The 21419-nt window shown below is 41.5% G+C and overlaps 1 protein-coding gene across 1 annotated transcript in view; it reads right to left on the bottom strand.

The window, feature by feature from the left end:
* Positions 1-21419, bottom strand: part of eif2ak3 (eukaryotic translation initiation factor 2-alpha kinase 3) — a 78766-nt gene that overhangs the window by 19092 nt on the left and 38255 nt on the right. Inside the window, exons 2-11 of the mRNA XM_057859222.1 lie at positions 14454-14583; positions 7948-8142; positions 7755-7885; positions 7439-7685; positions 5871-6045; positions 3482-3607; positions 3288-3410; positions 2997-3223; positions 1548-1657; positions 1353-1475 (exon numbers count right to left, since the gene is read on the bottom strand). Coding sequence (XP_057715205.1) covers positions 1353-1475; positions 1548-1657; positions 2997-3223; positions 3288-3410; positions 3482-3607; positions 5871-6045; positions 7439-7685; positions 7755-7885; positions 7948-8142; positions 14454-14583 — 1587 coding nt within the window. The remainder of the gene's footprint in view (positions 1-1352; positions 1476-1547; positions 1658-2996; positions 3224-3287; positions 3411-3481; positions 3608-5870; positions 6046-7438; positions 7686-7754; positions 7886-7947; positions 8143-14453; positions 14584-21419) is intronic.

Here is a 21419-nt window from a genome sequence, read left to right as displayed (position 1 = left end):
CTTGTATGTCTTCCATTTTCTAATAATAATTTTACACCAAGCGTTTTACCTATTGCAGATTAAGTCTTCCCAGCCTGGTGCAGGTCTACAATTTTGTCTCTGGTGTCCTTCGACAGTTCTTCGGTCTTGGCCATGGTGGAGTTTGGAGTGTGACTGACTAAGTTTGTGGACAGGTGTATTTTATACCAATAATGAGCTAAAACAGGTGCCATTAATACAGGTAACGAGTGGAGCCTCGTTAGACCGCGTTATAAGAAGTTAGACCTCTCTGACAGCCAGAAATCTTGCTTGTTTGTAAGTGACCAAATACTATTTTCCACTCTAATTTGGAAATAAAGTCTTTAAAAATCAAACAATGTGATTTTCTGTTTTTTTCCCCCCACATTCTGTCTCTCATGGTTGAGGCTTACCCATGTTGACAATTACAAGCCTCTTTAATCTTTTCAAGTAGGAGAACTTGCACAATTGGTCGTTGACTAAATACGTATTTCCCCCACTGTATATCAAGGGCGTAGGTTTGATCTCAACATTGAGGATAGTTATTTTCAGATATAGGGGGTATTCAGGGGTACTTAAAAGGTTAATTCCGATTTACGCAGAAATTCGGGTTAGGTCCCCTGCGTAGAAACGGAACTCGTTCGTAACCCGGGAGTAAATGTAGTTATATTCTTAAAAACCTAATCCTTTTCGCCCGATTCTGAATTTCCGATCCTCAGAAAAATGAATCGGTCGGCCCGATTCCCGATCATGTGATCGATCGGGGACATCCCTAGTTGATAACAAACCGTACTAAAATGGCTAAGATTTTGGTTAGATGTTGTAGGAAGAGGAGAAAAATGGGAATCAGAGCACAAAAAAAAAACACTGAACCCCGACCCCGCCGTGCCTTCAATAAACCCAACAACAAAACCCACAAAACCTGGAAATCGCCAAGAAAAAGTGAACTGCAATCTGCAAGTATGTGCGTCAAACCCTAACCTAAACCCATTTGCCACTAATAGACATCCAATTCATTTGAAATTCATTCCTTCATTCGCTGCTAACCTTCCCACTTCAAATGGATTGGATGCCTCTCACTGTCAGTGGTAGCCAATGAGTTACGTATGCAATTAATTTACCGCCACTCTGTTGTTTCCAACAAACCAAACTGTTTGAAATAGCTACATATTTTTCAGCCGATTTTTAAAGTACACTTTGGATCAATGACCTATAATGTTATGTTAATGGAATGGCACAGACAAAAAAATGGCCGACAAGCGATAACGGCCATTCCAATTGGCTCACAGTGCGCATTACGTGCATAGCGCTATATAGGTTTGGTATCTATGGGAGGAAATGGCGCCATTACTAACCTGTCGGGCAGTCTGATCCTCTTGATGGCGTAGTTGCAGTCGTCCACTTTGTTTCGCGCTTGGAAGACCACACCGAAGCCCCCACGGCCGAGGCACTGCACAGGCTCAAAGTCCGTCAGGTACCTATGGCGACAGGCGGGCGTACCTCGCCGTTATTTGGCGTCAAACTTTTCACAGGAGTAGTTACGCGGGTACCTGGACACGTATTTAGTGGAGCGAGTCTCTTCGGAAACCGGCTCTTTAGATTCTGCCACCTCCAGGTCGCTCTTGTCGGTCTGGCACTGCGTCTCCGACTCCTTACGTTGCTTTGGAGGGCAAAAGAAGAAAAAAAAAAAAAAATGCAATGCAAATTCTGACCAGCAGATGGCATCCAATTTACATCGACATTTATTCCATATGCCATAGTAGTACCACTAATCGGCCTCTAGATATCCCTATAGTCAGCCAATTGGCTCCCCCCTAACAACCCTATGTGAATAATGCGTGTAGGACAATTGAAATATCAATATTAATTCATTTATTAGTCGTTCATTGGCTGCCATTGACAAAAATAGAATATTCATGTTCAAGTGCCACGATGGAGCTAGACATCAAATCCATTTGACGTTCATTCGCCCTTCCCAGTTCAAATGACTGGACGTCTAGCACCGTCAATGGCAGCCAATGAGTTAATGATAGTATGCAAAGTTAATATACAACAGTCTTAAAGTTCAAAAGCACTAGTCACAAATATTAGGATATTATTGGATATCTTTACATTTGAGCAACATTTTGTATCCTGTTGCCCCTGTTTATACTGCTCAGTTTTTTAGGTTGCAGCACTACTTGACGCTTGAGTTGTCCGACAATAACTTTTGAACCAATATCCTGATGTTGTCCAACTCCAAAATCCAATACAGATATCAAACTGATACCGAAACATAAGGTCATGGACTTAACATATTATTGCTAATTGTATTGTGATGCCCCACTGAATGCAGTAATAATGTTAAATGTACTAACTTTAAGGTTATTAAATAAAATAAATATTCTATGAAAAATTAGCGAACAACTTCAACTGGAGTCATAGAATAAGTGCAAAAGAATGTCCTATCTAAACAAATAAATTGATATGAGCAAAAATATCCATATTAAATAAATAAAAGGAACAAAATAAATCATTTACATTAGTTACCAAAAAGAGCCACTAGGGGGCGACCAAAGTCGTCAGGTTGTTTTTGTTCTCTTTGTAGACGCTAACTTTGAAAGTCCTACTCCTCTGTCATTTGTGAACCAATGGGTCTTGAAATTTGGTAGCTATGTAGCACAGGCTGGTATCTATCAATCCTTAGAGCCCAATTGTTTGCTATCCTAGCCGAATAATTCATGACAGATTTATAGTTATGAGTTAGCCAACAGAAGGCAGCCTTTTGAAGGTTAGGAATTGCCAGTAGAGTTCAGTGCAGCAATTTTTTGTTCTTTTCTGGTCCACGCTGCATGGGTAGCAGGTTTCGAGACGATCAGTTCATAAACATCGGAGGAGAAGGATTTCAAAGAAAGTGTCCTCAAGAACAACATCAACAATCAGAGTGGTGACTTGACAGCCCTTCAGCCTGTGAAAACCAAAAGACACTACAGAGGCTCTTCGGTGAGGTGTGCCCTTACCCTCATGCCGACCGGCGCCGACGGGTGGAAGAACTTGCGCACGATGTAGGTGGTGGCGGCGATACAGAAGATGATGGTGCCCAGCATCTCCTTCCACCAGGGCAGCAGCAGCACGGGGTCTTTGTTCCTGCCGCGTTCTGGTTGCATCCCGCTCCTTTTGATCACGCTGACTGCGCTGTCCCGCTTCTGCCGATACCGCTTGCCGTATGGGTAGTAGTACCCGTTGTCTATGGGGTGAAAAAGCAACGCAGGTGAGTGAGATGGCGACCGATGTCCAGGTACGAGTCTCACCGTAGGGGTACTGCAGGACCGACAGGGCGCCGTTACTGTACTCGTCGTGCGAGAACTTGTCGTTGTTCAGGCACTTGTCGAACTCGTCGGAGCCGACCAAGGCCGGGGTTCGTGATGGGGAATCTGTGGCGGGGACGTGATGCAGGAGTTACCGCTTGTGGCGGAGGTGCATCGACGCCAGAAGGTACACTCACGTATGAGAGGCTTCCACTTGACAGTGGGAAGCGGAACCATGTCCTTCTCGGACGCGATGGCTTTCGACGGGAACTTTTCGGCCATCCTCACCGAGGACTGGAGGTAGAGTTGGCCCTGGAACATCCCTTCAAGGGGACAAAAAAGGGCAGAAAAGTTAATAGCTTAACTAACTGATGGCCATCTTGCAACAGGGGACTTCTCTGGTGGGTGAGTTTGGTGACTCACTGCATTTTTGACTACGGTGGCCGAGAGGTGTCAGGCAAAATGCAAAGTCCAAACACTTTGCAAATAGAAAAAAAGCACAAATGCAAACTGTCACAACACTATCCCCAATTCCTAAAGCGCGATTACAAATTGACAAAAGCACGAACCCCAACTGCCACAAAATGACAGCAAATGGCTCGCAACACGACTGCAAATGGCTCGCAAGACAATACAAAAAGCCACAGCACAACAACAACAAAAACCACAGCACGGCGGCAAGTAGATGACCCGGAAGTAAAAAAAAAAAATATATATATTAAAAGGGATGATTTAGTATATTGCTATATGTGCTTTGTGACCATCTCTACGGACCTCTGTGAAGTTGCCCCCCCCCCATCAGAACCAAATTTATATAAAAAATTATGTCAATCGTTTGTGCTATAAAAAAAACGTCGTTTATAAAGCTATCGTTTGAGATATTTATAACTCTTTTATAGATTAATCTGAGGTCAATCACCCTTCCAAGTTAATTAAAATATGTGTCGATAGTTTGTGCTGTAAAAAATTGTCGTTTTATAGATATTGACATATTAATTTCAAGTGGGGACGTCATAACTCCCGTGGCTGATGGAGCGTAGCAACTCTCTCAATATCAGAGGGGTCTCCAAACAAATAGCACGAACTTATCAGAAACGAATAGCACCACATCAGGTCCATTTTGCCGTAAATGAGGAGCTGAGAGTGACGCCATCACTCAAAATTCAAATCTCAAGCCCTAACCACCATTTACTGCAAAATGGACCCGAATTCGTTTGTGCTAGAAATTGACACCCCTGTTATTGAGAGAGTTGATACACTCTGTTGCCACGGGAGTTGACGTCCTCACTCGAAATTAATGTCTCAGTATCTATAAAACAATAGACGCATAAACGACAATTTTTTACAGCACAAAGATAAATTTGCGTCTGATGATTGTTGGGGGGGGGGGGGACTTCACCGAGGTCTGTCTTGCTGTCGTGCTGTGGGTTTTTGCGGTTGTGCTGTGGCTTTTTGCATTCGTCTTGTGAGCCATTTGCAGTGGTGTTGCAAGCCATTTGCTGTCATGTTGTGGCAATTGGGGTTTGTGCTTTTGCCAATGTGCAATCTCGCTTTAGGAATTGGGGATCGTGTTGTGGCAGTTTGCACTCGTGCTTTTTTTCTTTTGATAAGCGTTTGCAATTGGGGTTTGTGCTTTTTTCTATTTGCAAATTGTTTGGACTTTGCTTTTCGCCTGACACCTCTCGGCCACTGCACCTGACAGATTTAAAAACACTGGTTCATAACAAACCAAATTAACATGGGTATCATCAAAGTTGGAGGTTCATTTATGTATTTTTCTAAATTATTAACCCTAACCCTTAAAATTATAACCCTTTTGAGGATAAGCAGCTCGGCAGATGAATGAATGAAGGAATATTAACTCTTTCAATGCGATTGATGATGACTATTCATGTGGTGTCAAATCAGTTCTGCTGCCAATTTTAATGAATGAGTCACAAATCGATGTCCAATTCATTTGGCTGGTAATGAATGAATAAAACCACATAAAACTAACCAAAAAACTAACCACAAAAATGCAAAAAACTAAGCAAAAAACTAAGAAAAATTGCAAAAGTGAAATAACAACACCACCCCACTCAAAAAACCCCAAAACAAAACAAAAAAAATTCAATGCACTACATTTTTAAAAATGCTCAAACTGTGGAAAAAAACCACACAACCCACAAAAAAAAAAAAAAAAAAAAACCACAGAGAAAAACATGAAAACTGAGGTAAAAAAAAGATCCAGGAAGACCCAGGGGAAGAAACCTCACATATAATGAGAAAAAATATGGAAAAAAATAGGAAAAAACGAACCACGACCCACCAAAACAGTAAAAAGAAAAAAAAAAAACAGGATAACGTGAAAACAATGCAGATAAATTAGAATAACTAAAGGGTTTTTCACTAGCAGATGTCCAATCCATTTGGGTTGGGAGGGCCACATGGATTGGATTAGTATCCATAATCTGAATCAGTAAAATCCCTGTCTCAGCAACTTTTAACTATCAATTATATATATACTGTATATAATGTATGTTATATGTAAATATGTTATGTTATATATGTATGGTTTTTTTAGGGCAGCTATGTATGATTTTATACCCAGGTAAACGCTGGACGCCGAAGCGTCTTTGGATCGGTGGTCCGGATTGTCGCGTACGTCGCCGTCCTCCTCGTCGGTGTCCGACCGCTTGCCGTAGGCCGTGTCGTCAAACAGGCTGATCGGGGAGACTTTGCCCGCGCCCACCAGCCAGGCAGAGGCGATAGGCGTACAGAACTGCAATTGAGGAGGGAGTCGGCAAATTATTCACGTACTGTGTTCTACGGCTGTTACATCCAATCGATTAATAAATTAGTTGCAAATGAATTTAATAATCGAGTTTTTGCCAGCAGTTATGAGCAGTCCTGTTTGGGTCCTTGTTTGTGTGTGCCAGTGATTAGCGCAAGAAAGATCTCACTGCTGCAAGTGCTGCTGTTGCATTGCTGAATCAATAATGTTATGAAGTGTTGAGAGTTGTAGATTGTATTTTGTGTTGTTAGATCCAGTGTGCCTCTGTCAGAGGTGAGTAAATGAAGCCTATTGTATTTGTACTTAGCTACTACTTAGAGACGTTACTACTTAGCATGTAGCGCTAAGCTAGTTAGCAATTATGCTAATTAGTGTCTTAAGTATCCATTTGTATGGTGTTTTGGAGAAGCATATTAGCACTTGAGTTATTGTTCGATATCAACGTCTCATTTCTTTTTATAAAGAAACCACACACACAAACCTGTAACAGCTTAAAGTCCCCTTTCAACACAAACTAAATTTTCATAGAGAGTGTGCATTGAAATTGGATTTGGATTGCATTTATGAACAACTGTTTGACAAATAAACCTGATTCATTACAGTCTGCCTTCTCCTTATTCGATTTTGTTGTTTAGTTTGTTTAAAGAAAAGAAATTAGTCATTGACACAATTTATACCAGTGCTTTGCCCACAAGAAAATTTCAATCAGCAGCACTTTTTTTAATTTAAATGAACAGCACTTTTGTCTGATTTGTGTCTTAGGAAATTCTTTTTATGCTTTATACTCAGAAACTTTATTAAACTAAATTAAGTTTTATGTATTTGAAACAATACAGTTGTAGACTACAATACAGTTAAGTCAGGAAGCTATAATAAAATATTAATTTTGAAGGAAATAGCCATCCATTTTGTCGTCACTGTTAATTACAACATGCCTAAAACAACTTCAAGTTAAATTGTGAAGTGAAAAAAAGTGTCATTTATCCAATTCATCAATTAATCGTTTAATCAATCCACCAATTAATAGATTATAAAAATAATTGTTATTTGCAGCTCTGCTACTGGACTGTCTCAGAAAATTAGAATACACAATATTCTAATTTTCTGAGACAGTCCTGTATATTGTTCTATGTAAAGGACGTCAGCCAAGGTCGGCCCCCCACATTTTTACCACGCCAAATCTGGTCCCCTTTGCAAAAAGTTTGGACACCCCTGCTTTAAATGGTGGATTAATGTACAGGACTGTCTCAGAAAATTAGAATATTGTGTATTCTAATTTTCTGAGACAGTCCAGTATATTCATTTGGTCATATCAGCCATTTCTGGAGAAATTGCCTGCCTGGCGGTGCTTGCTCTTCTGAACTGCGATAGACAGACTGACCTGATGTTCCCAAACCAGGTGTCCGTCAGGCGCGGCGCTGAAGGCCATCACCTTCCAATCGGGGACGGACACTTTGATGACCAGGTCCAGGTCGCGGTCGTGCTCCCTGGAATCCTCCACGATAATTCTCTGGCGTGCCCCCCACCAGTTGGAGTCGCCGTTGGCCACCTCCCCTTCCAAGAAGTCGAAAGCTGACTGCGCCTCGGGAAGGAATTTCAGCTCAAAGTTTCCCACACTGAAGTTCCACCTGGAGACAAAAAGAATCGTGAGGACACAAGCGTTGAAAATAAACTAGAACATGGAAAAATCGCCACACTTTTCGATTCCCGAGCGAGGCCTGATGGCTCGGACAGTCTTCTGGGTCCTCTGAAGCAGGAGCACGTCTTCGCCCTCCGTTTCTTCAGCGCCCCAGCGGCTGCAGCCCACCGCGGAACAGATGTAGCGGAGCTAAGAGGAGAAGAGGAGGTGAGATGGCGTCTAACGGGAGCGGCGCTTTCCTCTGGCCTGACCTTGCCGCTGTAGGCGCCCAGGCCATAGGTGGTGAGCGCCTTGCCGCCCACCAGGACGGTGTCGTCACCGATGCGGTACGACGACTCCAGCAGAGACTCCACACTGAAAGGCACAGCCTCCATACTCTCGCGGTCACGGTTCCACTGGAACAGGGCACCGTCCAGAGACGGGATCACCATCTTGCTGCCGAACACCTAGCGAGGGCGTGGGGGTGTGTTCAGCAAAATATCAGTCTTTGTCCAGATTTGCTTTCTATAGCAGTGGTTCTCAAAGCACCTGACAGCAAGTACCACTCCAAAGAATATTTGGCTAAAACTGAAAAAAGTGCCTTACAATGATAAAATGATTGAAAACCATGAAAAATCTGAAAAACGCAAAAATCTGGCCCCTGACCCCTACACAAGTAACATAAACAAAAAACAAAATAATAAACAAAACTAGACAATGGCTTTGCTGTGATGGTTGGTATATCGGTTCACTTCCTGGTGATTTTGAGGCATTCTGGAGCAACTGCCTGTTGATTTGGGGGCATTTCAGGCGTCACTTCCGGTCAATGGACTTTACCTACATGGGTGTTAATGGCATGGGCGTACATGGGCGTCATTGGAATTGGTGTCAATGGCATGGCCAGTTGAATGTCTTTAATGGGGTTTTTGGTCAAAAATGTCAACCACCAATCAAGATGTTTTAGGGGCTGCCAATGTAGATTTTTGCTTTGGAAATCAATACGAGTGAATGGAAGTTTTTGTGCTATTAAAATGAATGGCCAAGAGAATAGGGCCATTGGAAATCAATGGGAAATTTTGCCGGTTAAAAATGAATGGGTTGTGGTTTTGGCCAAACCATACGTTTTTGGCAAAAACTGATTACAAATTTTGTACTACCTAGCGTCCTGAATTTTTTGCTGCAAAACCTTGAAAACCCCAAATGAAACAAACAAACAAAAAAAAAAAAAAACCAAAAAAACCCGCAAAGTAGTAAACTACAGAAAAAAAGAAAAACTGAAAATTTGAACAACCGCAAACACACACAAAAAAAAAGATTAAAGGCAAAAAATTAAATAAAAGCCCCCACGAAAACCACAAACAACAGTAATCAAATAAAACATTCCCAAAAAAATACCACATACTACAAAAACATTTTCGAAAACAGGAAAATGTAAAAACTTAAATGTGTTTGTCATTAGTAATAGTAGATTTTTATTTCAGATGATTGCTATTTTAATGTATTGCTTTTGGACATATATTTGCAAAGACTGACGGAAAGTGCCAGAAGGCTGATTCAGAGGTGATGTCATCGTTCACAGTTGAGGAGATTTAGGCGGCTAATTAAGAGTGAGCACCTTAAGCATCCCCGCCTTAACCCTTGTCCGACAGGACTGGATGTCTATTACCTGGTTATGACCCTTCAAACTTTTTTCTTTTGTCATATTAAACTCAAAGCCTGCCATTGACAAGGATAGATTCAATTCATTTAAACTGAGAGGACTATACTGCGAAATTATAAAGTCTTAACCAGATTGTAACATGTATTTTTTACATACAATAATTAGATTATTGCACAATAAACATAAGAGTTGTACATTATGCAAAAAACCCAGAATCGAGCAAAGAATAAAAAGTTAATGCACTCATCATGTAAAGCTGTCGGCTAAATGAAGAGGACGCTCGTATACACATATACTGTATACACATACAGTAGAGGTCCCTCTTAGCCACTTGGATGCCAGGAATGCTAGGCAATAGCCAATGGCAGAGCAGCTAGAAGTATGTTACATTCAGTAAACTCGGAGCTGTGAGTACCAGCTATACTGTATTTTTGCCTTTCGTATCCTGAATTTTTTTTTTTTAAGAAGAGGCAATGTTTTCCCGTTGAGGTGTGTCTTAACCTGAAAATTTTGCATGTGGAAACATTCGTAAGTAGAGGTACCAGTGTAATATTTGTTCTTATTAAGCCCATACATCTTAAAGTTGTTCATTTTTCACCTACTCTAAATCAAGAAAAAAAATACTTACAGATAATGTTTTGAAAAATATCTATTCTTGAATTCAGGACATTCCTTACATTATTGCTAAACACAAATCTTTTGACCTTATTTACAGCTAGCTAGTTTTCCTATTTCAAGAAATCTGAGTAAAATTTACTTGAAGCACTGTCAGATAATTTCACTTATTTCTAGTCTACTTCTACACTCGGATGGATAATTGCCATAAATGAGTAATTAGTTAGACTCACTGAAAGCGCTTGTAAATGTTACATTTGAATGTGTCCAGAGAAGACATCAAACAACGAAAAATGATAAGCTTCCAGGTCAGAGGTCACCCGCACAGACGATGAGGTCACACACGAGGCTGCGCTTTACGCCTGTGCAAATGCAGGCAGCCCTTGCAGGAGTGTAGAGTTTATAACGCACCTTAATTATCGTGCGGACAGGTATAAAATATAGTCCAAATTACAAGGCAAAAAAATGATCCGTCCTAGTGTTGACGTCGCCTTAAGGAGGGGTATTTTTTGCAGTTTGGCTTTGAATGCTCATGTTTGAGTGCCATTAACCGCGCTAGATGTGCAATCCATGGATTTGGACGTCCAGTGTTGTCAATGGCTTCCAATAAGTGCTGTTTCAATTCTGCCGTTTTTCTATTACTTGTTTATTTCATTCCTTTTTTCAGTTTTTTTCTTCATTTGGCAAATGGATTCGGCGTCTACTTACGATAAACTCATTTCAATTCACGGCTCAATAAAAGCCACCTGATTAGATGTCAACGATCACGATGACATCATCACTAGCATTACCTCACCCTCCACACCCCCTCCCCCTTCTCTTCCCCCACCACGGCGTGAGTCACTCGGCTTTGATGGACACCCTCGTCTTGACCCCTGTAACGTAACGTTATTTGTTTTTCTGCAGACAAAGCCGTTTTCCGTTTGTCGAGCTAAAAAAAAGAGCAATGGTGAGAAAGGCAAGAATGGGCAAGGGGGGGCGGCATGCAGCAGGTGACTGGTTGCCTCCTCCCGCGGCGCGTCAGGGGAGAGCCAATGGTGTGGCGGTAGAGCCCTCCCCGATCAGACCCTAATCACCAAGCAGAATCCGCTCACACGCCGAAGTGGCCACGCTGCATAGGTACAGCTCGGAACATTTGTTTATCCTTGAAAAAAACTCATTGGCTGCTATTGACAGCGCTAGACGTCCAATCCATTTTACTGGACATTTGTCCCTCCCAGTCAAACTCGCTATCAATGGCAGCCACAGAGTTCATTGTGGGAGAGAGATTTGTAAATTTTCGGGTAGTTATGGGTCACTTCCTGTACATTTTGGGGAATTCTGGGTTCAATTCCTGTACATTTTTTTTTTTTTACCTCGTTTATTATGACATAGCAGCGAACAGGAAGGGGTTATGGGGAACTTAAGAAAAGAAACACAAACAACAAGTAATACATTGAAGGCCTACACTAACTATTAATATGTTGGTGCCATCGTCAGCTAGATGTATTTCCGGTTGACACCATGTGGGGGGCCTGTTGACCAGGGAAAGAAGGGGATGTGGGTGGGGGAGTCTATAAGCTAAGTGATTAAAAGGGGTAGAGTGTACACAAATCAGCTTTGTGATCTAGAACCCAGTAATCGTGTGAATCCCTTGTGAGTGTAAGCCTGTTGATGACTGACCCTACGCCGCCCCAACGCCAATCCCGGCACAGAGACCCCCCAATTCCTGTACATTTTGGATCATTTCCTGATGATTTTAGGGTATTTCTGGGTCACTTCTTGTTGATTTGCGGGCATTTTCAGGTCACTTACTGTTGGTTTCAGCTCACTACCTATGTCAGGGTCTCTGCAGGTTTCAACAGGCCAAATTTAAGACTTTTTAAGACCAAATTGGACACAGTTTAAGACCGATTACACATAAGTACCGCCATAAAAAAATGTAAAAAACAAAGACTTGACGGAAAACTAGCGGGCAGCGTAGCCAGGTTTTGGTGCCCTTATAAATAAAAACATTAAAAGCGAGAGGAGGAAAAACGTTTATGCATGTTCTAAATAAAGGTAATGTCAATCAATTTTTGAAACCTTTCAAATTCGTATTGAAGGAAAATAGTCGATTTATCCTTGTTCCAGGTTGTTTTATTCTTATAAAGAACAGGAGATGATGACATAGAATTCGGAAATGAAAAAGAACAAAGAATTTACACTGAAAGACACACAGACAGAATAACAGACACATGGCACCGGACGAGACGCAAGACAAAAGAGTGTCCTTCTCTCTGCTTGGAGTCTTTTTCTCTCTCTCTCTTGGGGGAGGGTCAAGCTCCTTGGAATGTGCATTGTGAACCCCCAGATGTGCTGCTACTCGAAGGCATACACTGTCTTATGATGGAGAATGCAATGTCCATATATAATTATTGTGAATAAATGGAAATATAATCCTTCAGTATTCAATACTTCTTGCGAGATTTTACGAGAATTTGAGACATTTTAAGGCCTTAAATTCAAATTATTGGATTTATTGTAAGACATTTTTATACTTTGTAAGACCCCGCGGATACCCTGTACAGTGATCCCTCGTTTTTCACGGCTTACGGGAACCATCTTTTTTTTTTTTTGTGTGTGTTCAATGTATTTATTCAGCATCGGAAAGAGACACATAAAAGACATGTCCCCCCAGGGGCAGCAGCTTTAGCAGGGAAGCCCAGACTTTCCTATCCCCAGACACTTCAACCAGCTCTTCCAGCTGGATTCCAAGGCGTTCCCAAGCCAGCCGAGAGATCGCCTCTCCAGCGCGTCCTAGTTTGTCCCCAGGGCCTCCCGCCGGTGGGAACACCTCTCCAGGGAGACGTCTGGGGGGCATCTAAACCAGATGCCCGAGCCACCTCAGCTGGCTCCTCTCATGCGGGGGAGTAGCAGTATATTGAAAAATAAATCTTTTTTTAATACAAAAAGAAAAAAAATATAAAACAAATGTATCTTTACTATTAAAAGGCTCCAAAAATAAACATTTCCAGGCCAACAATGTCTCTAAACCACTTATTGACGGACAAGAAAGCTTTCAATTCATTTCGACGATCCTTTAGTCTATTTGAACCCTGAGGGGTTGATCTCGTCCCATTTGAAACGTATTAGACGTCTGTTACTGTCAATGGCGGCTAATGTCGATTCGGTGTGCACAATGAGGAGCGGAATTTGCCCTTTTCGAAGCGCTGAACTGAAAAATCTGACAACCCGTTGGAAGCGAGCGACGTCTGTAGTCGTGGGCGCTTAAGCCGTCTCAGACTGCGTTTGTGTGCGTAAACCTCGGCGCGGAACAAAAGCGGATAAGCCCGGAGGGCAAACGGCGCCTCTTTATGCGGGGGAGGAGGGTTCGGCGCCATTCCCAACGGAGGTGACGCCTGCGCCGCTTTTCAAAGTGCAGTGAGTTCACTGGGGGGAAAAGATGCATCCTTGACCTCCAAAGTAGAAAAAATACACATGGCCCCCATTAATCTTTCTGCTGTAAATTTAAATAAGTATCACTCTTGGACATCCAATCAATTCTATCCTTGTCAATGGCAGCTAATGAATTAAAATTTGTTCTTCCTCTGGCCAGGTTGCTCCCTCCCTCCCAACAATGAATTTATCACAGTAGACGCCCAATCCGTTTGAACTGGGAAGGTGGCAGCGAATGAACGTCCTCTCATTCTAAACGGGTTGGGCATCCAGCACCGTCAATGGCAGACAATGAGTGAATAGCAGCTGCTTTGACACTGATAAAATAACCATTTCAGAGAAATCAGATAGTTATGACTTAAGTTGAATGTCAATAAATTAAATAAAGATGGCCCCTACCAACATGGCTACCCTGGGGCCATGTTGTCTGGGACAATAAAGGCAGAACGAACGAATGTTCATTCACTGCCCACCCTTCCACTTCAAACAGATTGGGCGCCTAATTGTGATCCATTCATTGGTGGAAAGGTGCATCTTGGTCTGAGAAAGAACTAAGTTAATTCTGCAATTGACAGCGCTAAATGTCCAAGTCTATTGAAGTGAGAGTTGGCAGCAAATGAACAAATGCTCATTCACTGCCAGCGTCCCTCTTCAAATGGAGTGACCGTCCACTAGTGATGAAGCGCATGAAAAAGAACTTTCAACATGGCCGCAGAGTGGTAGCCATGATGGTAGAAGCAACCTTCCCATCAAATTCAATGCACTGACATTCAAATAAAGTCATAAATAGCTAATACTAATTTTTAAAAGAATAGTTGATCAATGTCATATCTGCTGTTTACTCATTGGCTGCCTGCCACTGACGGCACTAGGCGTCCAATCCATTTGAAGTGGGATGGCGGGCAGCATGTGAGTGAATGTTCATTCGCTGCCACCCTCCCGTTTCAAATGGATTGGACATCTACTAGTATAAAACTCACAGCAAAAAAATGATTGGAAGATTCGGCCAATTTTCCGGTCAACAATATCTGTAAAGGCTTCAACGGCTAGTTTGACAGCGACAGTTAAAAAAGGACACACAGGCACCTCGGGTTTGCTGAGACTGGATGACACCAGACACCCGGAGCCCACGTCCAGGTCCCACTGCTTCCGGCCGTGATTGTGAGGATCCAACGCAGAGATGCGCCCGTCCAGGGTGCTGATGATCACCAGGGACCTGCACAAAACCAAACAAAAATCACTATTAAAGCCGTTTCACACCAGCGGCACCCCGGTGTAAAAAGGTCATTCATTGTGTATGTGGTGGCGGCCGTTATGGAAGTCTTGAGTGAATTTTCGTCAAGGGACGGGGCCCAAAATACAAACTTCTTCAGCCATTAGGCTGTTTCGACAGACGGATACACACAAATCTCGGCCGACGAAATCTTGATAAATACGTTTTGAGAGCTCTGAGACACTTGAAAAATGGCTCTCACGCCTCTCCATGCTAAGCTAAACGATATTTTAATGCGCATTTCTGTGGGAATGTAGTTCACGAATAACAAAAAAAGAAATATTTACTTTCTTACTGAAACTAATAAAACGCTTTACACTGTTATTACAGGGCTTCTACAGGTATCAGCAAATTTCATTTAATGCTATTTAATGCCACTTTAATTTCATGCCCATGCCCAACTGCAAATAGTTTCACACGCACAAATTGTAATTATAGTTGTCTGATAATGACTTTTTAACCAATAACCGATATTATCCAACTCCAGAAATCTGATACCGATATCAAAACGATACAGATACATGCGGTCATGGACCAAGTTATGGCTAATTGTATTGTGATGCCCCACTCGATACTTTAATCATGATGAATGTAACAACTTCAAGGAATTCCACTAAATATTCTGTGGAAAATAAGACAACTCAAGTTATGGCAAAAATGTCTATATTGCACTACTGTATTTATTGTTGACATCAAAATAATGCAAAGTCAGTTTTTTTAAAATTATTATTTTTTTTTATCAAGTTATGGAAAAAGTGCCTATATTGCATCACTATATAATTCAAATCAAAATGGTGCAAACATCAATTTACTGGAATGCTCTTAATAGACATTGTTGAAAACATTTGAAAGCCAATTTCTCTTGATTTAGGTGAAAACTTTTAGATGTATGGGCCTCATAAGAACAAAAAGCAGTATTTACTTATAGTAAATGGAATAATCTGACGCACTAATCCAGACATGTCCAAAGTCCGTCTCGGGGGCCAAATGCGGCCCGTGGTCAAATTTCATCCGGCCCCCAGCCTCTGTCATAAAATTAATTACGTCTGGCCCGCACACAGACTTAATACCGTATTGGCCCGAATATAAGACTGTGTTTTTTGCATTGAAATATGACTGAAAAAGTGGGGGTCGTCTTATATTCGCGGTCTAGACATTATACCCATTCAAGACGCTAGATGGCACCAGATATCATTGAAGTGATATTCTGTCATGACAGATCTCAGCTACTCTCAAGTTTAACCAGTTTGCATTATTTTATTGCAATGTTTTTCCTTATTCAGATTTGTTTCAAGACTACAGTTAGACTTCACTTTGATGGTTTATGCAGTTATTGCAATGTTGTTGTTTTATCACAATAGATTGGTTTATTTACATTTCAAAAACCAGAAGTCATTCATTTACAAATGTGATTGCACTTTAGTTTACATATTTAAATGTTCAGATATTAAGATCTGAATGAGGCAAAATAACATGCTTTTTTTCTCAAATATATTGATAATCATTTGTTTCAGATGTACTGTAATTATTTTCTGTATGAAAATTAATTTGGTGTTCAAAAAGTCTTTTTTTCAAACTTGAGTCTTGAAAAAGAGGGGGTCGTCTTATAATCAGGGCAGTCTTATATTCGGGCCAATATGGTAAATTGGTCAGCTGTGCTGCTACCAGCATATGAAGTAGCTTACACACTAAATGCTGTTCCTCATTTACCCACTAAAGGCGGCAGCACTCTAGGTAACACTACCCCGTGTGACCTTTTACTTCCAATTTTCTAAAATGGCGACAAACAACAACAACAACAAAAGTTGACTGCGACGGCTGACACGTCAAGGATAGCTGGAAATTGGACTATTTCTTAACTAAAATACGCAACAACTCTGCCTCATTTGCAAAGAGACAGTAGCTGTTTTTAAAAAGTTCAATGTGAGGCGATAATACCAAACAAGACACGCTGACATGTACGACAAGATTATAGGGAAGATACGCACCGAGAAATTGAAACAACTTGAAGCTAGTTTAATTTCACAGCAGCAGTATTTCGCAAGAGCCAAAGAGTCAAAAGAGAACGCCAAAAAGGCTAGTTGCGAGATTGTTTAAATTATTAATAAAAAAATAAATAAAGCAAATGTGACACACATAATGCAGTGTTTCCCACCAATGAAAGAGACTGTGGCGGCCCGCCACAGTCTCGTTTGGGACCGCCACAGTCTCGTTTGCGCCCCCCCCCCCCCCCCCCCGCCGAAAAAAAAAAAAAAAGATACTAATCAGATGCGTCAGTCAGCCGATTACACAGCTGTAGCCCACTCCACTCTACTACCCGCGCGAGTGAGAGCAGCATTTTAGAGTAGTATTTTATTTTTTTATTTATTCATTTAAGAGACGCAAGGGGAACGAGTAGGAAGAATGGGAGAACGAGCGAGATAGCGAGAGATAGCGGTCGCATGTCGTAGCAGCCCGCTGTTATTTTGTTATTGTTTTTCTTTATTATTGTTACCACAATCAAGTGGGTAAGCAAATACAGACTTCTCTCCTTCTTCCCCATATCCGGGGCATTACAATAGTTTGGAAATGACTTTTCGGCGAAAGTGAGCGGTGGACGGCCGTCTTGGACGGAAAGCAAACTTTGATTGAACTTTCGCAGAGAGGCGGGGCCCAAAATAAAGCCTTGCTCTATTTTCAGAGCGTTGGTCACAGTAAAGTATTTATTAGTTCAAGCAGAGTAAAATGATACATATTCACGGTACAAGAACGTCGTTTCCGTGTCCATCGATTGGTAAGAAAAGGCTGTTTGTACGAGTGACGTGTGGGCGCTCCCGTCGGGGGGACATTTCGCGTGGAGTGGCTATTTTTCGGCACAACACCGACGCGCCAACTTCAGACAATTACGGCTGACGAAAGTTGATAAATGCGCCCCCCCGCCCCCCCAATTTCGCGAGCTCTGGGACACTCGAAAAATGACTCTCATACCTCTCCTTGCTAAGTTAATGGTACCTCGATGTGCGTTTGTGTGGAAATTTAGTTCACGAACAACGGGGAAAAAACTATTCACCTTCTCACCGAATCAAGAAAAACTTTACACGGCCATTAGAATTCCCCCAGTCCTGTAAATGGGTCAGTTGACAGAAGGACTGTTATTGTTGTGGTAATGTAGTACTTATGAGGGTCAAATAAAAAGGAAAAAGGAGGGCTACGACGGCGGTCTGAAACCCGCGGCTCTTGGGCCGCATGCGGCTCTTTAGTGCTGCTTCGGAGCTTTTTTTTTTTTTTTAAATGGAAAAAGATGGGGGAGGGAAATATATTTTTTGTTTTAATAGGATTTCTAGGAGGACAAACATGATACAAACATTCTTTCAATTCATTAATATTGTAATGAAGTTAAACTTGTGGTGTCATCGTACAACAGAGTAGTCACGTGGTGCGCTATAGGATCCACTGCAGGGAAAATAAACATTTAATCATGAAGGCTAATTATGTATTTCTAGCCAACTTATTCATTTTTATAGTCGGCTAATATAGCTAGTATTGATAATTATAAGGCTTGTACAAGGCTTTTAATTTTTTGCTGCTCCAGACATACTGTATCAGTTTTTTTGGGGGGGGTCAAATATGGCTCTTTCCACAGTTTGGGTTGCCAACCCTGAGTCACTACGAGATGTAAGTCGTACTATTGCTACGAGAAAAAAAGTCGCATTATTACATAGGGTAACGTAGCTGTAATCAGCAACGCATTTTACATACATGTACCGTAGCTGAGAGCTATAACATTAGCCTAGCTAATGAAATATTTCAAATATATCTTTGTTATGGTTCTTCTTGGGGGGAAAAAAAAAAAGAAAAAAAAAAAAAAAAAAAAAAAATTCGCCGTGGCACGACATGGTGTGGCTGTCCGACTCCGATGCAGCCCACCACCACAGTTTCAAAAAATCCTATGGTCAGAGACCCTCCCACCACAGTCTCCTAAAATCCTGTGGGAAACACTGTAATGGCTTGCTAAAATTTGCTTAAATATATTGTTCTATGTAAAGGACGTCAGCCAAGGTCGGCCCCCCACATTTTTACCACACCAAATCTGGCCCCCTTTGCAAAAAGTTTGGACACCCCTGCACTAATCTGTTAACTCGTCTTTAACATCAAAACAAGATCGAGAAAATTATTTGACTAAATTTAAGATAATCTGGTTAAGACGTTATAAAGTACTCCTTGAAAAAGGAAAAGTCCCCGTTTTCTTGTGCAAAAATTAAAAATAAATGCACTGCTGCTTGGGACTACCGTAAATAAGCTTGCTGGAGCCCACCCGCTTTTCACTTCCTGCCTACGTCAGCATACGCGGATCCTCCCATTTTGCGCTTGCTGGTTTTCACAATGGGCTAGTGCAAAACAGCCTTGAAAACCATCGGTCGATCCCAACCAGTCTACATGTTTTGATTTCTGTTCTTTCTTACTCAGGATAAGATTTCTTGCTGAGCTGAAAAGACAACGTGTCTGTGCTATTGATCATGAGGAAGCTGTTCTTGATAGTGTTGATCAAAGAGTTGTCAAGCATCAAGGGAGCCAGCGCGTCTGGGTCGGAAACGGCTCAAACGACGATTAATCCCTGTCGATATGAGGAAGTTTCCTCTGGTTTTAGGCACCAGATTGTTAATGCTCGCTGCTGGCAAAGTCATAGCTTTTCCGGAGGAGATCAGACTCCTATATACTGTAAGAGCAGGGGTCACCACGTCATTTTCTGGGTGGAAGTATAGATCATGTATACAAATTAAAGATACACAATAATATCGGTGGCCGATAATTATCGGCCGATAATGGCAATTATGACGTCACACAGATAATCCAGATAATAAAAAATTCAACCGATAATGTAATCCGATAATTATATACTTGATTTAGCCTCCAAATGTGCACAACCGAAGAATTCAGCACGCCGCCTCCTCAACCCCTCCCCTCTCTGAAGCCCCTGAGGGAGGAGGGGTTGAGGAGGCGGAGTTACACGACAAGAAATAGTTGAATATTATGGCGGCTGTTACTAAAAAAACGACGCTCTCGCCATTTGCGAAACATGTACCGCAGAAGTTCCAAGAGGCCGAAAGAAAGCGTCCTCATTCAAAATCCCTAACCCAGCATCCATTTAAAACTGCATCACAAAGATTTTTGGAACGAATGCCAGGCTGCTGCTGCTAGCGGGAATGCTAAAGCTATTGTAAACACTAAGTTAAACTAGGGGCTTGTGACGATTCAGAGTCGGGTTGTTTGGGAAAGCAGCCCAAGGCGGGTGGTAAACTCGCATCTAAGGCTAAACACCGGCACGACTGGAAACCGATAGTCAGCAAGTAGCCGTCTTCCGACGGAGCCCGCCGCTCTGGCCGGTCCGGCAGGCCGCCGCCGCCTCGCCATCGGCCCCGGTTTCTCGAGCGTTCCCTCATGGCGTGTGAGCAGAGCCAGGCCCCGAATACGCCGCGGCAAACCGGCCGGTGCGGGCGGATTATCCGGTACGAACGTAGCCGCCGCCGAGACGAGACACGATTTTTTTTGTTTACCGAAATGACCCGAGAGCCAAAGCCCTGGATAAAAAAATAATGCAGTTTATACGACCACCATTCTTCATGAAAAACATGCCAATCACATTTTCACCACTACATTTGGAAAAGTGATGTCCAGTAAGCAAGCTTATCATGACGGCACAGTGTTTAGATGATAATTTAAACATGGAGAAAACGAAGTCAGCCCGTCAATTATACATTCAGTATGTAAAATGACGAGCGGTCAGATGACTTTGTAATGCCGCCTTTATTTTCGGCTTAACAAAACTCAGGCACAAAACAACATGCACGGAGATGCGAGCTCCAACTGCATCCAAATAGTACTGCCGTTTATCAGTTTAGCTGCTGTAAAGCGAATGTCGCGACTCGTGAGTGCCGCAAATGTAAACAAAGCGCTGCAGAATGGGTACATGACATCTCGCTCTTTTGAGTTAATCATTTTCACAGTGTGCAACAAAGCATATAACATTAGCAATCACTTTTCAAATTAATTTAACTTATTTGTTTGCTCAATTACAGTCACAGTAGATAATCTAAACTTATTGGCACTTATTAACACTTATTAATTTAAATATGCACATTCCTGTTGTAATGAAATAACAATAATATTCTGTAGCCACAAATATTCAAAATCTTTTCTTCTTCCAAGTTTTTTTTAGGATTAAGTATAATAATGTATTGCTTAAAATAAGGCTGTTAAGATTATTTTCAGCTAGCTATTTTTCTTCCAAGAAATCTGAAAGAAATACACATGAAGTGCTGGCAGATAATTTCACTTATTTCCAATAGATTTACACTTAAAACTGACTAGTTTTAAGGAAGTGTGTTTTGCAGTGTATTAATGTTATGTTAGGAATGGCTTACTTTTAAAGGCATTTTTGTGCAACTTAGGTATTTACTCTGTAAGTAATTGTTGCCAAAAGTTTACCATTACACAATGTCAGACAATGTCATTATTTAGATGTTGGAATTGACGACTTGTTCATATTTTATGTTGGAAAAAAAAAAAGCAATAAATTATATTTTTGCACAGTAATATTTTCTTTTGTTTAAAATTTTACATAAATCTTTTAATAGAATTATCGGCTTGACATTATCGGTTATCGGTAGGAATGAGGAGGAAATTATCGGTTATCGGTATCGGTTGAAAAATGTATTATCGTGCATCACTAATACAAATGTATTGTTATTTGTTAATTCACACTTAATTTTTATCTATTTTGTCAGTGTTCTCCCATGAAA

Source organism: Corythoichthys intestinalis, chromosome 15, assembly GCF_030265065.1.
Source record: "Corythoichthys intestinalis isolate RoL2023-P3 chromosome 15, ASM3026506v1, whole genome shotgun sequence".
In the NCBI taxonomy this organism is placed as follows: Eukaryota; Metazoa; Chordata; class Actinopteri; order Syngnathiformes; family Syngnathidae; genus Corythoichthys; species Corythoichthys intestinalis.
This window is presented reverse-complemented; position numbering and strand designations above follow the sequence as displayed.